This window comes from Lissotriton helveticus, chromosome 1_2, assembly GCF_964261635.1.
Source record: "Lissotriton helveticus chromosome 1_2, aLisHel1.1, whole genome shotgun sequence".
Classification (NCBI taxonomy): domain Eukaryota; kingdom Metazoa; phylum Chordata; class Amphibia; order Caudata; family Salamandridae; genus Lissotriton; species Lissotriton helveticus.
The window spans coordinates 371,318,055-371,338,377 of record NC_136058.1 but is presented as its reverse complement, the minus strand read 5'-3'; the positions used below and the strand labels follow the sequence as shown (position 1 = coordinate 371,338,377).

The window sequence follows — 20,323 nt, the reverse complement described above, 5'->3', positions numbered from 1 at the left end:
CCTTTGCACTATGGTGCAAGGGTGCCTGTGTTCATACTCCTGTGTTCACTACTGTTCCATGCATCTTTCAAATATGTCCAATCATTCATCAGTAATTCCACATGATGCTTAATGTCAAAAACTAATATTTATTCACATTCTGTTTCTGAGCTATATTTTATCACAACTCACATCCACAGGGAGCTTATATGTAATCCCTGCGATGGCAGGGCTCGGTCTCCAACACCTCTCGGCAGACCATTCTGCAGGACGTAAAGATCTGCTTGTGGATCCAGTGATCGAAAGTCAGCCCATGGTTATGCTGGCTTCAATCTGAATGTAGAAGTGATGGCTTTCAACAGCGAGGTTCCGCCTTTGGAAGCCATGTCTTCTGACTTTGTCTGTGTCCAGGTACCCATGTACACCGCTATGACCAATGGCAGGAACATTTTAAAAATGTCCCCCACGCCCTGGGACATTAGTTTTTCACAGACTGGGACATACAGCTGTTCCTGGATGTGTTGAACACCTTTCTGGGTATGGCTGCTGACATTGCCAGGACCTGACAGGCACTGAGCTGTTCTCTGCCCCTACTGATGGGAACTGAGCACTGGTTTGTCCACTGTCTGACATCTTGGCGCGCCTCTGAATCTTGTCCACTGATAACACCCTTCCCTTTTGGTCTCCCCTTTAGAGTGCAGCATCAACCACTATGGTGCTGATTGTGCCCTGCAGTGCCAGTGCCAAAATGGAGGAACCTGTAACCGCTTCAGCGGGTGTGTGTGTCCAACGGGATGGCATGGGCAGCACTGCGAGAAATCAGGTAAGGAACTGAGTTCCACCAGCACCTTCTCTGGTTTGGTAATGTCCCTTTTCAGACCATGCACTGATTTACTACTGATCTGATCTGGGAATGGCTGACCTGAAAGCTGCATGTTGTCTTCCTATTGACTGATCAATGAATGAGTGACCTGAAAGCCACATGGTGTCTTTCTATTGGCTGATCTGTGAATGGATGAACTGAAAGCCACATGGTGTCTTTGTGTTGATTGGATTTATGAATGGGTGATCTGAGGTCCACATGGCGTCTTCTTATTGGCTGATCTGGGAATGGGTGACCTGAAAGAAAGCCACATGGTGTCTTCCTATTGGCTGATCTGGGAATGGGTGACCTGAAAGAAAGCCACATGGTGTCTTCCTATTGGCTGATCTGTGAATGGGTGACCTGAAAGAAAGCAACATGGTGTCTTCCTATTGGCTGATCTGTGAATGGGTGACCTGAAAGAAAGCCACATGGTGTCTTCCTATTGGCTGATCTGTGAATGGGTGAACTGAAATCCACATTGCGTCTTCCTATGACCCACATGGACAGTCATACACTGAGTACCTACATATGCAGGATGAAGTGCTCTGGGGGTGTGTGTTGATTTCTTCTGCCTGTGATCAGAGATGGAATGACAGGGAGGCCATGCCTTGATATCTGCTGAGGGCATCATCAATTCTCTGTGGGCTCGATTCACAGAACTAACTTAAGACAAAATCCTAAACTTACTACCATTTTTGTATTCACATAAGGCACTTACTCATTTTGGTATTCACAGAAGACACTTACTCATTTCGGTATTCACAGAAGTTAGGAGTCCTAACTTTAGGACTCCTAAATGCCTTCTGTGAATACCGAAAGCCTTAAAATTAGGATTTTTGTCAGTTCAGTAGTAATAAAGTTGAGGAAAATCCTAATTTTAAGACTTTCGGTATTCACAGAAGGTGTTTAGGTGTCCTAAAGTTAGGAGTCCTAACTTTACTACTACTAAACTGAGAAAAATCCTAATTTTAAGACTTTCGGTATTCACAGAAGGGATTTAGGGGTCCTAAAGTTAGGAGTCCTAACGTTACTACTACTAAACCGAGAAAAATCCTAACTTTAAGACTTTCGGCAGGGAAACATCCTTTACAACGCAACTTTTACCACGCAGTGCCTTTACGACGCAACTTTTACAACGCAAACCATTACAACGCATTGCGCTGGGGGCGCTCTAGGATAGGGAATAAGTTTAATTTACTATCCAACACCTTCCCTAGTGTCCACGGGGACTGGAGTTGGAATAGTAAATTAAACTATTCACTATCCAGCACCCCAAAGCGCTATGCGTTGTAAAGGTTTGCGTTGTAAAAACCACGTTGTAAAGGCATGCGATGTAAAAGCATGCGTTGTAATGTCATACATCCCTTTCAGTATTCACAGAAGGCATTTAGGAGTCCTAAAGTTAGGACTCCTAACTTCTGTGAATACCGAAATGAGTAAGTGCCTTCTGTGAATACCAAAATGAGTAAGTGCCTTCTGTGAATACCAAAATGGTAGTAAGTTTAGGATTTTGTCTTAAGTTAGTTCTGTGAATCGGGCCCTTTACATTTCTGTGCACAGGCCCTTCTTGCTTTCCTGCCCCTCTCATCTCCGCTGCTCCTGACTTTTCGTTCTTCTGCTTCCAGACCGGATCCCTCAGATCATCGACCTGATGCCGGAGGCTGAATTCAACATGAACTCCAGCTCAGTGGTGCAGTGCGCGGCGACGGGGAACCCACCCCCGGTGCGGGACAGCATGGAGCTGCGCAAGGCAGACGGCGCTGTGCTCACGGTATGTGTGTGGTGTGTGGGGTGTGGGAGGGGGAGGCACAGTGTGCCTCGGCTGAGGTGTCTGGGGGAGAGCAATGTCCGTAGAAACAAAAGAGAGCACAAACCTGGCGGTGGGAGAACAGAGGTGAGGGGGGGGGCTGATGGTTAGGGAGAGAAGTCTAATAGAGACAGTAGTAGAACGAGAAGGAAGGTGAGAGAGGGCAAAAGGGGCCGGGGGATAAGTAAAAGGGTGGCAGGGCTGAAGGAGTCAGGGGAGATCGAGAAGATAAATTAGGATGGAAAAAACTGAAAGAAAGAGAGTGTGCGGGAGAGAGGGGAACATTAAACATGGAAAAGACAGAAAGAACGTTAGCATGAAATAAGGCTAGTGAGAGAGGGAAGGTAAGAGAGAGAGGCTGTTATAAGGCTGAAGGGGGCAAAGGGAGGGTGAGACGGTAAGGAAAGAGGATTTAAAGAGTCACGGAGGGTAATGTGTAGTGATTACATGGGAGGCGGAAGGGGGGTTAAAAGGGCAGTAAGGAAATCCGGGAAGGAAGGAATGTGTGGGGAGAAGTAGGAAGGGAAGTGCAAGAAATGTTGACGGATAAGAGAAATGGGTGAATTTAGATTTTAGAGGATAGATGAGAAAGCGAGGGGAGATGAAAGAGGCAGGGAAGGTAAGGTGTGAGTGACAAAGAAAGATAAATGGGAAACGAGACAAGCTTTGGTTTGCCTGCAGTACCGGGAATATCCACATGGTGGCAGCGTTACTCCATATATGCTAAAATGTGACGTGAAATGCTTCTATGATGTTTTCAGTAGCACAATGTAAACATCTCCATAGACGTTATAGCTCTACCGCTGTGGTATGGAGCTCCCTAGGCTGCCTTAGCCAGATGCTATAAGGAGTAAAGTACAAGAAATGTGATGGTAAGAGATCGTGTGTCACTTAGGGAGAGATTAGGGTGAGAAATATAGGGCCCGATTCACAGAATGAACTTAAGACTCAATCCTAAACTTACTACTATTGTATTCACAGAATGCACTTACTACTTTTGGTATTCACAGAAGTTAGGATTTTGTCTTAAGTCTGTCTTGAGTCTGTCTTGAGTCTGTCTTAAGTTTGTCTTAAGTCTGTCTTAAGTGTGTCTTAAGACAAACTTAAGACAAAATCCTAACTTCTGTGAATACCAAAAGTAGTAAATTCATTCTGTGAATGCCAAAAGTAGTAAGTTCATTCTGTGAATACCAAAAGTAGTAAGTGCATTCTGTGAATGCCAAAAGTAGTAAGTTCATTCTGTGAATGCCAAAAGTAGTAAGTGCATTCTGTGAATACCAAAAGTAGTAAGTGCATTCTGTGAATGCCAAAAGTAGTAAGTTCATTCTGTGAATACCAAAAGTAGTAAGTGCATTCTGTGAATGCCAAAAGTAGTAAGTTCATTCTGTGAATGCCAAAAGTAGTAAGTGCATTCTGTGAATGCCAAAAGTAGTAAGTGCATTCTGTGAATACCAAAATAGTAGTAAATTTAGGATTGAGTCTTAAGTTCGTTCTGTGAATCAGGCCCATAGGGTAGATATAAATGAAAAGTGAAAAGAATAGATGTGTAAAGAGAAAATAGGGGGAGAAAAGAGATAATGAGGAAGGAATAAAAAGAATGCATGAGAAGGGAGTGAGAGTTTTTCTGTGATTGCCTTTTGAGGTCGAGCCTTTGTTCTCTGTACAGGACCTTAATTAAAGAAATCCCCTGTGGAGGAATTGCATATTGTCTGGGGCCAAATACAGCACTCTGTAATGGAATGTGTTGGAAATGGGATCCCCGGCTGGCCAGGGCTTTCGCCAAAGTCAGTCAGAGACCACCACACCCAAGTCAGGGCAAGGGAGTTACACGCCAAGATAACCCCTACTCACCCTCTAGGTAACGTGGCGCGAGCAGCAAGGCTAAACTTGGAGGCGATGTAGGCTAAGTATTTGCGCACGCACCCCAGCAACAACACCCAAAGGCCCACCACAAAGGAAACTCCACACAAGGTTATCTAAAAATAGCCTTTGTATTACACCAAAAACACATTAGATAAAACACACACTTTACAATGTGCCAGAGGCACGGGCAGAATTTACAGGGGGATATTTACAAGACAGGGCCACCTGGACCACTGTCAGGAATCAGAAATAGCACTTTCAGAAATAGCACTTAGTACATAGAATATAGCACAAAATAGCACACAACCAGTAATTACTGGTAACCAGGACCTCACTAGCACCACCTGTACTAGGGAGAAAACAACCACCTATGTATTACAATACCTGTAGGGGTGTAAGAGGAAAACACATGATGCAATGCATAACATTCATTCAGAGGTGTAAAGGCACATGACGCATAAACAATACATTCAGAGGTGCATAGAAAGTACAATTGCGCCAAACTCACGTAAGTCACCACCTGTGACTGTCCCTAGGCCCTCTGGCCTTGTTGGGGCTAGGACGCCCTGTGTCCAAAGTGTCAGGGTCCTAAACGTAGCAGTTGCCCACAAAGTGCTGGGCAACTGGCGCAACAATGTTTGAGCCTGCCAGGGCTCAAGAACAACAGTGGGGCCAATGGGGGAGCCTCACAGGCTCTGCAGAAACAAAATGTCCCCCTGAGCCTCTCTGGGCTCTCAAACAACCATGGGGGCTCAAGAGCCTCTCTGGGCTCTTCAAAACAACTTTGGCACCTGGAGCCTCTCTCCGGGCCCTAAGAAATAAATGTGGCCCTCCAGAGCCTCACTGGGCTCTACACAAAAATGCCCCCGGAGCGTCGGAGTCCCCTCCCTGGGGACTCGAAATGCTCAAATGCCAGCAGGAGCCTCTGTGGCTCTAAACAGAAAAATGCCCCCGGATACCGGAGCCTCGTGGCCCCAACAACCACAGCAATGCACAGGGGGGCGGGGCGCGGGCACCGGCAGTGTGCCCAGACACCTCCCCCTTCCTCTTGAAGCACTCACCGGGTCTGGCGCGGGGGCTTCCTCTCCTCTCGCGGGCGGGGCTCTCTCCTGGCACGGGAGCCCCGCGGCCTCACGCGCTGTTTCCGCTCTCCCCTGTCACCCTCCGGGGCTCACCTCTTCACTTCCTTGGAGCCCCGGGGAGGGGCGGAATGTGCCGGCTTCTTCTTCTGCTGCAGGAGCGCGGGGTGGGCTCCCGTCCGCTTCCTGTTGTCCCGCCGCAGCTTGCCTGACTTCCGGGTCAGACCTCGGGGACGCGCTGCAATTGGCCGGCCGGCCAAGCACTTCCGGGTCGTCGCGGGCAGCGCGGCGGCCCGTTCCAAACACTCGTAGGCGGGGAATGAATTTTACCGAGGAGTGGGCTCCCTCGAGGTAAATAAAACAAATATGCGGCGTGGGCAGCCGCTCGAGCCGCGAAGTGCAGGGTGGGCACCTGCCTTACAGAAGCGCTCCCAGGCGCTGCTGGTCAAAATCAAGCGCTCTCAAGCGCTAGGGGGGCACAAACAACAGCGCTCACAGCGCTCCCAGCGCTAGGACGAAATAAAGCGCTCCCAGGCGCTAGGAGGAATCTGCAAGCGCTTCCAAGCGCTAAGAGGCAATTCCAGCGCTCCCAGCGCTAGAGGACAGCCCAAAGTCCAGCAAAAGTCCTTTCAAGGGGCAGGGGGCAAGGCTGGGCCCAGAGCCAGCACACTGGGTCTCCAGGCAGGGAGACACCCCAAGTGGCGGTCCTCTGGCCCAGCAGCAGCAGCAACAGCCCCCTCAGGATCCTGGAAGAGAACAACTTCAGTGGGGACACAGCCCCATTTTTATACAGTGCATTCCTTTGTCTGAGGGTGCAGAGTGGGGGCGGAACCAGTCGCAGCTGGTTCTTGAGTACTCTGTTTACCTCAACCACCCTCTCTATTCACTGGCAGGGCTTGGGTCATTAGACACACCACAGGGGGGCGGAGCCAGCATTGTGTGGGGAAAACCCAGCCCATCCAGGACACAGGTACACTCCTCCCACACATCACTCATGCTAATCTCCCACTCACCACCGGGCAGACCCATCCAGACTTGCTGGAGCCTGGCATGCCAGCCAGCTCCAGCCAATCACACGCCAGCACCCTCACAGCACACGTACAGCCATGTCTAGAAATGGCGCTTCGCTACTAGACACATACATGCTGCATACACCATCTCGCAGCATTCACTCTCACGAGTTCACACATACCAGACTCAAGCCTGTACACCCCACGCATCAGGAACTACCAGGGACACATACATTCCCCATGCATTCCTATGGGCGGGTAGGCCTAGCTCAGCACATGCACTCAGAATGCGCACGCACTTTCCACTGGGACACAGTGAAAGTGCGCAGAACCCAAAAATCACCATCTCCAGGTCACCATTTCAAGCAAAAAGTCTCGGGGTGAACCTGCCCTAAGGGCCAAAGTCCAACATAACCCCCTTCCAGCCAAAACGCAGGGGAGACCAATCACCACCGTGAAGGACTTCCCTGCTTGGGGCGATAGAACACGGACGCGGGCCCACAACTGCAGGGACACCCTCCTGTTCTATGCCACGGTGAACCCATGGGATTCCTTCTAAACACACTGTCTGGACCAACTGGGCTACCCCACTGGTACTCCCAAGTTGTCCGCGGCCAGGACCAGGCCCTGGGCCACCCAGGTGCCACTGGTCCATGCCAATTCGCAGAGCGGGGGGTAGTAACCCCTGGCACATAGGAGCCATTTTCCACTCTTCCTGTCCGCAAGACAGGACTAGACTGCCACTGGTTCTCCAGCCTAAGGCCTACAACCTCAGGCGGACCAGGAGTCTCAGGGAAGGCTCTCCTCCCCTTACCTCTTCTTCTAGGGTTCCTCCTCCCTCTGCGAGGGGTACCCCTAGAACGCCATTCCAACCCAGGGCTTATCCACTCAGGTTGCACCGGGGTCAGAGGTGGGCTCTCCCACCCTCTGCACCCCCTTCCAGAGGTCTGCCCTCTCCCACCTGGAGAAGTTCCTCTGGAAGAAGAACCGGTCAGGACACTGGTTACAGTCGTCCTACCCTTCAGGTCAGGCTGACCCTGAACCTGGCCTCCCAACCTCCCGTCTAAAATCTTTGGTGGAACAATTGCCTGGCACTCCAGGACTTCTGGGGACTCACACACAATCCCCCTGAGGCTAACAAATGACACATCTGTTGTGTGATTGTCTGTCTGGCGCAGATCTCCCGCCCTCTGTCCACCTGACAGTGCGTGACGATCCCCCAGACCAGAAATGGCGCCACCCGGGTCACTACACGGGAACCTAGCCCAACTGGGTAGTCCCTGACCCACTGGTCCTTCCACTGGGGAACTCCCCCAATCACTCCTCACTCTGGACTCCTGTACCCTCCCTATCGGAGCGGTACTGCCAGACTCTAGAACCACAGGAGCTCTGGTTACAGACGCTCCAGGTCCTCTACTCACTAGGAGATCCTCCTCAACTGGGTTAACAGGACAGCCTAGGTCCCCAACCTGGTGTTCCCTCAAGAAACCACCCAGGTTCTGAGACAGGGCTTCGGGCCTCTGGGGGCTCTCAGCCACCCACTGACTCCTGCTCCACTGAGCCAGGCAGTCAGCCCCTACACCCTTCTCACTAACCAGGGACCTAGCTGGGCTACACTGAGCCTCCTCCACCACGCTGGGCTGGAAGATCCCTGACCCACTACTTTTGGAGTCACTCACCAATGACTCTACAGAACCTCTGGTCCCTTCCCAGCGGTCTGCTTCCTCTGCCAGCTCACATGGTTCAGACAATCCACACCCTAACAGGTGTTGGCGCAACCCTGGTGAACAACAACTGAGCAACTGCTCTCTGAGAACCATATCGAACAATAGGTCCCAATCACATTTCGTGGGCTCCCGTACCCAATCACACAGGGTTTCACAACAGTCATCCTCAAAGTCTTCCCAAGACTGATGAGACGGTTTCCTAAGGTTCCTAAACCTCAACCTATTCTCCTCCTCTGGGGAAACAGGAACCATACTCTGGGAACTGGGACTTTCTAGACTGAGATTTAAATAGCTGCCACCACTGGACCCAACCCTCCCTGGGTGATCCAGAAACTCAACACTGCGCGCAGGGGATAGTCTACCCTCCAGAGCTACTTTGCCTCTGGTGGCGGCCCTCTCAGCCTCCTCTATCCTTTCCTGCGCTAAGACCCTCTCGGTCTCCAGCTGTTGCTTTCTAATGCCCAGCTGTGCCATAGCCTGGGCATGCTCCAACCTGAGCTTTTCTAAAGCCAGCTGGTGCTCCCTTTCTCTCCTCCTATCTTCCAGCTCCTCTGGGGACAGGGAAAGGGATGAGGCGCTGCCTCCTACGCTGGACCCAGCAAGGGACTCCCTATCTATGGGGTCCTCCCTCTCTACTGGCATCCAGGTGCTGACATCTTCTTCCTCCTCTGAATCTTCAGGGCACCCCACAGACCAACCACCCTCCTGGTGTGAAGCCCGGGCCCTTTCCTCACTGCGCTCAAGGTCCCACTGACACTTTTGCCATAGGATCAGGCTGCTCCTAAGTTCAGACTGAGTGTCTAACTCATCCACCCCTATGTCTCTCTCTTCACAGAACCTTACCAACTCTCCCATACTGTATCTAAACAGATCACAGACATCAAAAGCAGGCACCATTCTGGCGGACGTTCTAGAGAAGAGATCACACAGGGAACCTAGGGTCTGAGCTAACACAGGAGTACACAATTCACAAGGTATTCAGCAAGTTCTCTACCCCAGAGAGCTCACACTCACTTGCCTAGTGCCACACACCATTCATCCACACACAACCCCCCCCTCGGACTAGTAAGGCAGTTTCTACCACCCCTGACTTCTCAACCTGACCACAAGTGACACAGGTACCAGACTCTGGGCGCGGGGCAGGGGAACAAATGTACTGGACACAATTGCACAATGATACCTTCAGGAGAAGAAAATATGAAACTTCCAAAAAAACAATCCCCTTAAAATGTGGTCATCTAAAATGCCGAGTTTTGTGGTGCAGCCAGCCGCTACTAAGGTACAAGGCAAACACAAATCCTTATCCCACCGCTTGCCGCCAATGTTGGAAATGGGATCCCCGGCTGGCCAGGGCTTTCGCCAAAGTCAGTCAGAGACCACCACACCCAAGTCAGGGCAAGGGAGTTACACGCCAAGATAACCCCTACTCACCCTCTAGGTAACGTGGCGCGAGCAGCAAGGCTAAACTTGGAGGCGATGTAGGCTAAGTATTTGCGCACGCACCCCAGCAACAACACCCAAAGGCCCACCACAAAGGAAACTCCACACAAGGTTATCTAAAAATAGCCTTTGTATTACACCAAAAACACATTAGATAAAACACACACTTTACAATGTGCCAGAGGCACGGGCAGAATTTACAGGGGGATATTTACAAGACAGGGCCACCTGGACCACTGTCAGGAATCAGAAATAGCACTTTCAGAAATAGCACTTAGTACATAGAATATAGCACAAAACCAGTAATTACTGGTAACCAGGACCTCACTAGCACCACCTGTACTAGGGAGAAAACAACCACCTATGTATTACAATACCTGTAGGGGTGTAAGAGGAAAACACATGATGCAATGCATAACATTCATTCAGAGGTGTAAAGGCACATGACGCATAAACAATACATTCAGAGGTGCATAGAAAGTACAATTGCGCCAAACTCACGTAAGTCACCACCTGTGACTGTCCCTAGGCCCTCTGGCCTTGTTGGGGCTAGGACGCCCTGTGTCCAAAGTGTCAGGGTCCTAAACGTAGCAGTTGCCCACAAAGTGCTGGGCAACTGGCGCAACAATGTTTGAGCCTGCCAGGGCTCAAGAACAACAGTGGGGCCAATGGGGGAGCCTCACAGGCTCTGCAGAAACAAAATGTCCCCCTGAGCCTCTCTGGGCTCTCAAACAACCATGGGGGCTCAAGAGCCTCTCTGGGCTCTTCAAAACAACTTTGGCACCTGGAGCCTCTCTCCGGGCCCTAAGAAATAAATGTGGCCCTCCAGAGCCTCACTGGGCTCTACACAAAAATGCCCCCGGAGCGTCGGAGTCCCCTCCCTGGGGACTCGAAATGCTCAAATGCCAGCAGGAGCCTCTGTGGCTCTAAACAGAAAAATGCCCCCGGATACCGGAGCCTCGTGGCCCCAACAACCACAGCAATGCACAGGGGGGCGGGGCGCGGGCACCGGCAGTGTGCCCAGACACCTCCCCCTTCCTCTTGAAGCACTCACCGGGTCTGGCGCGGGGGCTTCCTCTCCTCTCGCGGGCGGGGCTCTCTCCTGGCACGGGAGCCCCGCGGCCTCACGCGCTGTTTCCGCTCTCCCCTGTCACCCTCCGGGGCTCACCTCTTCACTTCCTTGGAGCCCCGGGGAGGGGCGGAATGTGCCGGCTTCTTCTTCTGCTGCAGGAGCGCGGGGTGGGCTCCCGTCCGCTTCCTGTTGTCCCGCCGCAGCTTGCCTGACTTCCGGGTCAGACCTCGGGGACGCGCTGCAATTGGCCGGCCGGCCAAGCACTTCCGGGTCGTCGCGGGCAGCGCGGCGGCCCGTTCCAAACACTCGTAGGCGGGGAATGAATTTTACCGAGGAGTGGGCTCCCTCGAGGTAAATAAAACAAATATGCGGCGTGGGCAGCCGCTCGAGCCGCGAAGTGCAGGGTGGGCACCTGCCTTACAGAAGCGCTCCCAGGCGCTGCTGGTCAAAATCAAGCGCTCTCAAGCGCTAGGGGGGCACAAACCACAGCGCTCACAGCGCTCCCAGCGCTAGGACGAAATAAAGCGCTCCCAGGCGCTAGGAGGAATCTGCAAGCGCTTCCAAGCGCTAAGAGGCAATTCCAGCGCTCCCAGCGCTAGAGGACAGCCCAAAGTCCAGCAAAAGTCCTTTCAAGGGGCAGGGGGCAAGGCTGGGCCCAGAGCCAGCACACTGGGTCTCCAGGCAGGGAGACACCCCAAGTGGCGGTCCTCTGGCCCAGCAGCAGCAGCAACAGCCCCCTCAGGATCCTGGAAGAGAACAACTTCAGTGGGGACACAGCCCCATTTTTATACAGTGCATTCCTTTGTCTGAGGGTGCAGAGTGGGGGCGGAACCAGTCGCAGCTGGTTCTTGAGTACTCTGTTTACCTCAACCACCCTCTCTATTCACTGGCAGGGCTTGGGTCATTAGACACACCACAGGGGGGCGGAGCCAGCATTGTGTGGGGAAAACCCAGCCCATCCAGGACACAGGTACACTCCTCCCACACATCACTCATGCTAATCTCCCACTCACCACCGGGCAGACCCATCCAGACTTGCTGGAGCCTGGCATGCCAGCCAGCTCCAGCCAATCACACGCCAGCACCCTCACAGCACACGTACAGCCATGTCTAGAAATGGCGCTTCGCTACTAGACACATACATGCTGCATACACCATCTCGCAGCATTCACTCTCACGAGTTCACACATACCAGACTCAAGCCTGTACACCCCACGCATCAGGAACTACCAGGGACACATACATTCCCCATGCATTCCTATGGGCGGGTAGGCCTAGCTCAGCACATGCACTCAGAATGCGCACGCACTTTCCACTGGGACACAGTGAAAGTGCGCAGAACCCAAAAATCACCATCTCCAGGTCACCATTTCAAGCAAAAAGTCTCGGGGTGAACCTGCCCTAAGGGCCAAAGTCCAACATAACCCCCTTCCAGCCAAAACGCAGGGGAGACCAATCACCACCGTGAAGGACTTCCCTGCTTGGGGCGATAGAACACGGACGCGGGCCCACAACTGCAGGGACACCCTCCTGTTCTATGCCACGGTGAACCCATGGGATTCCTTCTAAACACACTGTCTGGACCAACTGGGCTACCCCACTGGTACTCCCAAGTTGTCCGCGGCCAGGACCAGGCCCTGGGCCACCCAGGTGCCACTGGTCCATGCCAATTCGCAGAGCGGGGGGTAGTAACCCCTGGCACATAGGAGCCATTTTCCACTCTTCCTGTCCGCAAGACAGGACTAGACTGCCACTGGTTCTCCAGCCTAAGGCCTACAACCTCAGGCGGACCAGGAGTCTCAGGGAAGGCTCTCCTCCCCTTACCTCTTCTTCTAGGGTTCCTCCTCCCTCTGCGAGGGGTACCCCTAGAACGCCATTCCAACCCAGGGCTTATCCACTCAGGTTGCACCGGGGTCAGAGGTGGGCTCTCCCACCCTCTGCACCCCCTTCCAGAGGTCTGCCCTCTCCCACCTGGAGAAGTTCCTCTGGAAGAAGAACCGGTCAGGACACTGGTTACAGTCGTCCTACCCTTCAGGTCAGGCTGACCCTGAACCTGGCCTCCCAACCTCCCGTCTAAAATCTTTGGTGGAACAATTGCCTGGCACTCCAGGACTTCTGGGGACTCACACACAATCCCCCTGAGGCTAACAAATGACACATCTGTTGTGTGATTGTCTGTCTGGCGCAGATCTCCCGCCCTCTGTCCACCTGACAGTGCGTGACGATCCCCCAGACCAGAAATGGCGCCACCCGGGTCACTACACGGGAACCTAGCCCAACTGGGTAGTCCCTGACCCACTGGTCCTTCCACTGGGGAACTCCCCCAATCACTCCTCACTCTGGACTCCTGTACCCTCCCTATCGGAGCGGTACTGCCAGACTCTAGAACCACAGGAGCTCTGGTTACAGACGCTCCAGGTCCTCTACTCACTAGGAGATCCTCCTCAACTGGGTTAACAGGACAGCCTAGGTCCCCAACCTGGTGTTCCCTCAAGAAACCACCCAGGTTCTGAGACAGGGCTTCGGGCCTCTGGGGGCTCTCAGCCACCCACTGACTCCTGCTCCACTGAGCCAGGCAGTCAGCCCCTACACCCTTCTCACTAACCAGGGACCTAGCTGGGCTACACTGAGCCTCCTCCACCACGCTGGGCTGGAAGATCCCTGACCCACTACTTTTGGAGTCACTCACCAATGACTCTACAGAACCTCTGGTCCCTTCCCAGCGGTCTGCTTCCTCTGCCAGCTCACATGGTTCAGACAATCCACACCCTAACAGGTGTTGGCGCAACCCTGGTGAACAACAACTGAGCAACTGCTCTCTGAGAACCATATCGAACAATAGGTCCCAATCACATTTCGTGGGCTCCCGTACCCAATCACACAGGGTTTCACAACAGTCATCCTCAAAGTCTTCCCAAGACTGATGAGACGGTTTCCTAAGGTTCCTAAACCTCAACCTATTCTCCTCCTCTGGGGAAACAGGAACCATACTCTGGGAACTGGGACTTTCTAGACTGAGATTTAAATAGCTGCCACCACTGGACCCAACCCTCCCTGGGTGATCCAGAAACTCAACACTGCGCGCAGGGGATAGTCTACCCTCCAGAGCTACTTTGCCTCTGGTGGCGGCCCTCTCAGCCTCCTCTATCCTTTCCTGCGCTAAGACCCTCTCGGTCTCCAGCTGTTGCTTTCTAATGCCCAGCTGTGCCATAGCCTGGGCATGCTCCAACCTGAGCTTTTCTAAAGCCAGCTGGTGCTCCCTTTCTCTCCTCCTATCTTCCAGCTCCTCTGGGGACAGGGAAAGGGATGAGGCGCTGCCTCCTACGCTGGACCCAGCAAGGGACTCCCTATCTATGGGGTCCTCCCTCTCTACTGGCATCCAGGTGCTGACATCTTCTTCCTCCTCTGAATCTTCAGGGCACCCCACAGACCAACCACCCTCCTGGTGTGAAGCCCGGGCCCTTTCCTCACTGCGCTCAAGGTCCCACTGACACTTTTGCCATAGGATCAGGCTGCTCCTAAGTTCAGACTGAGTGTCTAACTCATCCACCCCTATGTCTCTCTCTTCACAGAACCTTACCAACTCTCCCATACTGTATCTAAACAGATCACAGACATCAAAAGCAGGCACCATTCTGGCGGACGTTCTAGAGAAGAGATCACACAGGGAACCTAGGGTCTGAGCTAACACAGGAGTACACAATTCACAAGGTATTCAGCAAGTTCTCTACCCCAGAGAGCTCACACTCACTTGCCTAGTGCCACACACCATTCATCCACACACAACCCCCCCCTCGGACTAGTAAGGCAGTTTCTACCACCCCTGACTTCTCAACCTGACCACAAGTGACACAGGTACCAGACTCTGGGCGCGGGGCAGGGGAACAAATGTACTGGACACAATTGCACAATGATACCTTCAGGAGAAGAAAATATGAAACTTCCAAAAAAACAATCCCCTTAAAATGTGGTCATCTAAAATGCCGAGTTTTGTGGTGCAGCCAGCCGCTACTAAGGTACAAGGCAAACACAAATCCTTATCCCACCGCTTGCCGCCAATGTTGGAAATGGGATCCCCGGCTGGCCAGGGCTTTCGCCAAAGTCAGTCAGAGACCACCACACCCAAGTCAGGGCAAGGGAGTTACACGCCAAGATAACCCCTACTCACCCTCTAGGTAACGTGGCGCGAGCAGCAAGGCTAAACTTGGAGGCGATGTAGGCTAAGTATTTGCGCACGCACCCCAGCAACAACACCCAAAGGCCCACCACAAAGGAAACTCCACACAAGGTTATCTAAAAATAGCCTTTGTATTACACCAAAAACACATTAGATAAAACACACACTTTACAATGTGCCAGAGGCACGGGCAGAATTTACAGGGGGATATTTACAAGACAGGGCCACCTGGACCACTGTCAGGAATCAGAAATAGCACTTTCAGAAATAGCACTTAGTACATAGAATATAGCACAAAACCAGTAATTACTGGTAACCAGGACCTCACTAGCACCACCTGTACTAGGGAGAAAACAACCACCTATGTATTACAATACCTGTAGGGGTGTAAGAGGAAAACACATGATGCAATGCATAACATTCATTCAGAGGTGTAAAGGCACATGACGCATAAACAATACATTCAGAGGTGCATAGAAAGTACAATTGCGCCAAACTCACGTAAGTCACCACCTGTGACTGTCCCTAGGCCCTCTGGCCTTGTTGGGGCTAGGACGCCCTGTGTCCAAAGTGTCAGGGTCCTAAACGTAGCAGTTGCCCACAAAGTGCTGGGCAACTGGCGCAACAATGTTTGAGCCTGCCAGGGCTCAAGAACAACAGTGGGGCCAATGGGGGAGCCTCACAGGCTCTGCAGAAACAAAATGTCCCCCTGAGCCTCTCTGGGCTCTCAAACAACCATGGGGGCTCAAGAGCCTCTCTGGGCTCTTCAAAACAACTTTGGCACCTGGAGCCTCTCTCCGGGCCCTAAGAAATAAATGTGGCCCTCCAGAGCCTCACTGGGCTCTACACAAAAATGCCCCCGGAGCGTCGGAGTCCCCTCCCTGGGGACTCGAAATGCTCAAATGCCAGCAGGAGCCTCTGTGGCTCTAAACAGAAAAATGCCCCCGGATACCGGAGCCTCGTGGCCCCAACAACCTCAGCAATGCACAGGGGGGCGGGGCGCGGGCACCGGCAGTGTGCCCAGACACCTCCCCCTTCCTCTTGAAGCACTCACCGGGTCTGGCGCGGGGGCTTCCTCTCCTCTCGCGGGCGGGGCTCTCTCCTGGCACGGGAGCCCCGCGGCCTCACGCGCTGTTTCCGCTCTCCCCTGTCACCCTCCGGGGCTCACCTCTTCACTTCCTTGGAGCCCCGGGGAGGGGCGGAATGTGCCGGCTTCTTCTTCTGCTGCAGGAGCGCGGGGTGGGCTCCCGTCCGCTTCCTGTTGTCCCGCCGCAGCTTGCCTGACTTCCGGGTCAGACCTCGGGGACGCGCTGCAATTGGCCGGCCGGCCAAGCACTTCCGGGTCGTCGCGGGCAGCGCGGCGGCCCGTTCCAAACACTCGTAGGCGGGGAATGAATTTTACCGAGGAGTGGGCTCCCTCGAGGTAAATAAAACAAATATGCGGCGTGGGCAGCCGCTCGAGCCGCGAAGTGCAGGGTGGGCACCTGCCTTACAGAAGCGCTCCCAGGCGCTGCTGGTCAAAATCAAGCGCTCTCAAGCGCTAGGGGGGCACAAACCACAGCGCTCACAGCGCTCCCAGCGCTAGGACGAAATAAAGCGCTCCCAGGCGCTAGGAGGAATCTGCAAGCGCTTCCAAGCGCTAAGAGGCAATTCCAGCGCTCCCAGCGCTAGAGGACAGCCCAAAGTCCAGCAAAAGTCCTTTCAAGGGGCAGGGGGCAAGGCTGGGCCCAGAGCCAGCACACTGGGTCTCCAGGCAGGGAGACACCCCAAGTGGCGGTCCTCTGGCCCAGCAGCAGCAGCAACAGCCCCCTCAGGATCCTGGAAGAGAACAACTTCAGTGGGGACACAGCCCCATTTTTATACAGTGCATTCCTTTGTCTGAGGGTGCAGAGTGGGGGCGGAACCAGTCGCAGCTGGTTCTTGAGTACTCTGTTTACCTCAACCACCCTCTCTATTCACTGGCAGGGCTTGGGTCATTAGACACACCACAGGGGGCGGAGCCAGCATTGTGTGGGGAAAACCCAGCCCATCCAGGACACAGGTACACTCCTCCCACACATCACTCATGCTAATCTCCCACTCACCACCGGGCAGACCCATCCAGACTTGCTGGAGCCTGGCATGCCAGCCAGCTCCAGCCAATCACACGCCAGCACCCTCACAGCACACGTACAGCCATGTCTAGAAATGGCGCTTCGCTACTAGACACATACATGCTGCATACACCATCTCGCAGCATTCACTCTCACGAGTTCACACATACCAGACTCAAGCCTGTACACCCCACGCATCAGGAACTACCAGGGACACATACATTCCCCATGCATTCCTATGGGCGGGCAGGCCTAGCTCAGCACATGCACTCAGAATGCGCACGCACTTTCCACTGGGACACAGTGAAAGTGCGCAGAACCCAAAAATCACCATCTCCAGGTCACCATTTCAAGCAAAAAGTCTCGGGGTGAACCTGCCCTAAGGGCCAAAGTCCAACAGAATGCAATAATGAGGAGTCACATTACTTCAATTCAGTTACTGAAAGATCAAGTCATGCTAGATGTTCAAACTATGGAGGTCAAAACTAATGTACTGCAAGAGGTTTTTCAACCTGAACAAACTTCATCCAAACCTTTCCTTCATTTAATGAAGTCCTGACTGACACTCTAATGGGCATCTGGTCTAAGCCTAGTTTCTGTCCACCAGTGAACAGGCCGGTTGCTAGGTGACACAGGCTGGTGCCAGACGAGCCTGAATTCTTGACACAGCAGCCTATGCCAGAAAAGTTGGTGGTTCAGGCCTCCACCAGCAGGGTGAGGCCCAATTCATTACACATAACTCCCTCAGACAGAGTCCAAACTAAATAAAGCATTTGGGAAATTGATGTTTTCCTCTGCCAGTCTTCAGTCAGTCAATGCCAGCTGTTTGCTGGGGAGATATACCCATGCATTATTGGACCTGGTTGGGGAGATCTTACTGGCAGTGCCCGAGGAATTTTGGGCCAACCTGGCTCAACCCATCCAGGATGGTCAGATGCTGCAAAACATAACAGGTGGGCAGAACTCGGCACTCATAAGATTTTATGGAGTTCCGGGAGCGGTGGAATTAGGCATGTCATGCTGCTCGCACTGATTTTTAGCGCCAGGAGCTTGTTCTGCACTGTAAAATCAGCACAAACAGCACAACGCACCATGACAGAGGGTGCTGCCTCTTCTGGCTAATCGAGTAGATTTTGTACTTGAGCGGAAGCTTTCTCAACGTGAACAGCAGTGACCAGCCACGACCTCCTGCAATGAGAAATCTAGCCAGGAGGCATTCTAGCACTCGAATCTCTCTCACCAACTTAAAGTTAGCGAGCTGCGCGCAAGAAAAAACTCCACCACATGGCGGTTGGCAGAGTTTTTCTAGAACTGGAGTGGGCAAAACTCTGCGAACTCTGCCTGCAAAGCTGAGTTTATCTCTCAGACCTACAAAATATATTGTACATTCTGGGTGGGCACTACAAACTGCTTTAGCAGAACTGTTGGCACTAGTGTGGTGCTTCAGCAGCATGCTTGGTTGAGAACCATAGACTTCTCTTGGGACTTCAATCCTCTTTCACAGACATGATGTTCAATGGATCCCACCTGTTTGGCAAGAAGGCTGATTCAGGAGCTACCGTGCATTCTTTAGGCCTTTCAATCCCTGCGAAACAGTATCCTGAACAGCTTCCCTCCTTTTGAGGCTACTCCAGAGAGTTGGCATACTGTCAACGCCAACGGCCACCGCTCATGCACCAGGCACCCCAGTCCTTTCAGAGTACAGGATGAGAGATGAAGCAGGCACTTTCCAGCCCTCTTGCCCAGCAGCATCAGCCCCCAATCTGCTTCAGTGTTATGTTATGTTATAGAGGATTTGTAGCACGCACTAATACTCAAGAGTGTCCTGGCGCGGAGGATGGGCTGGGGAAGAAGAGTGAGTCAATTAGATGGTCAGACTAAACAGATGTGTTTTCAGGTGTTTTTTAAAAAGTTTAAATTCTTGGATAAGCTGAAGATCCGCAGGGAGCGAATTCCAGGCTGCTGCAGCTTTAACAGAAAGCGACTGGCCTCCCAAACGAACTCTGCGGAAGCGCGGGATAATCATCCGGCGGAAGGAAGCAGACCGCAGAGGTCGATTTGCACATAGAAGGCAAAACGCTTCGTAAGATAGATGGGATTATGTCCATGTAAGGCCCGGTGAGCCAGGGTGATGGTTTTAAACTGTACTCGCTGCACCACCGTAAATATTGCCTAGCACTGGATCTACTCGCTGCATTAAACAAGAGTCTAGCCATGGCATTCTGTATAGTTTGAAGTTTTTGCAGCAGGTAGCCAGGCATACCTGTGAACAAAGCATTGGCAATAGTCTAGCCGCGAGAGGATCAGAGCACAAGCAACTGACTCTTTGGCCACTCTCGGGAGCAGGGGGAAGATCCTTCTGAGAGTTTTAAGGGTGCCAATGCAGACCCCAGTCAGTTTTTTAACGTGGTCGATAAGCAGAAGGTCTTCGCTAAACCACACCCCCAAATTTTTTACAGGTCCACCCTCAAAACGAGGGCAGGGGAATTGAGGCGGCCATAGAGATTGTCTGAAATCCAAGGGAAACTGACTGTACAAGAGAACCTCAGACTTGTCCTTGTTGCACTTCAGAGAGGCCTGGGCCAACCCTCAGAATACCGATGCTAGGCACAACTGGGAGGTGTTAGTGTCCAGATCCGAGACCTTCCAGGTAAATAGCAGCTGAGTATCGTCAGCATACACTATAACTTTTGCACCAAGCTTCTCTGCTAGATAGACCAGAGGGGTTAAGTATATAAGTGTTCCCTTAGTGGCACACAACTTCCCTGTGGAAGGCGAGATCAGAATTTTCTACAGAGGGAGGCAAAACTAACAGATAACTGCAGACATGTGGGTCTTTCAGATAGCTCAACAAGGCTTAACCCTGCCATTCTCTTGAAACCTGCCTCACCTTCCACCTAGATAAAAACATCTTTCAGAGAAGCACCTCGCCATCTTGCTCCAAGAAGTTCAGGCTGTTTTGGGGAAAGGAGCCATGGAGAAAGAACCTTTTTTGAAGTGTTATTGATAGAGGGTCCCTTGCTGATTTTTGCCACTGGATTCAAGCTAGCCTGGCTGATGAGGGGTGCTACTGTGAAACCAGTCTCAGGATGCTTGTTTCCGGTCCAGGGAAGACATGACTTTGCAGTTCGGGCTGGACTGTTCCCATGATCAGAAGGGACAGTATAAGTTATTCTTTGAGTCTGTTTTCTAATGTATGTGCATTTCACCC

General features: G+C 52.4%; 1 protein-coding gene across 1 annotated transcript in view; it reads left to right on the top strand.

The window, feature by feature from the left end:
- The window catches only part of TIE1 (tyrosine kinase with immunoglobulin like and EGF like domains 1), a 314,542-nt gene that overhangs the window by 159,449 nt on the left and 134,770 nt on the right, over positions 1 to 20,323 (top strand). Inside the window, exons 7-8 of the mRNA XM_078672346.1 lie at positions 674 to 802; positions 2,470 to 2,615. Coding sequence (XP_078528472.1) covers positions 674 to 802; positions 2,470 to 2,615 — 275 coding nt within the window. The remainder of the gene's footprint in view (positions 1 to 673; positions 803 to 2,469; positions 2,616 to 20,323) is intronic.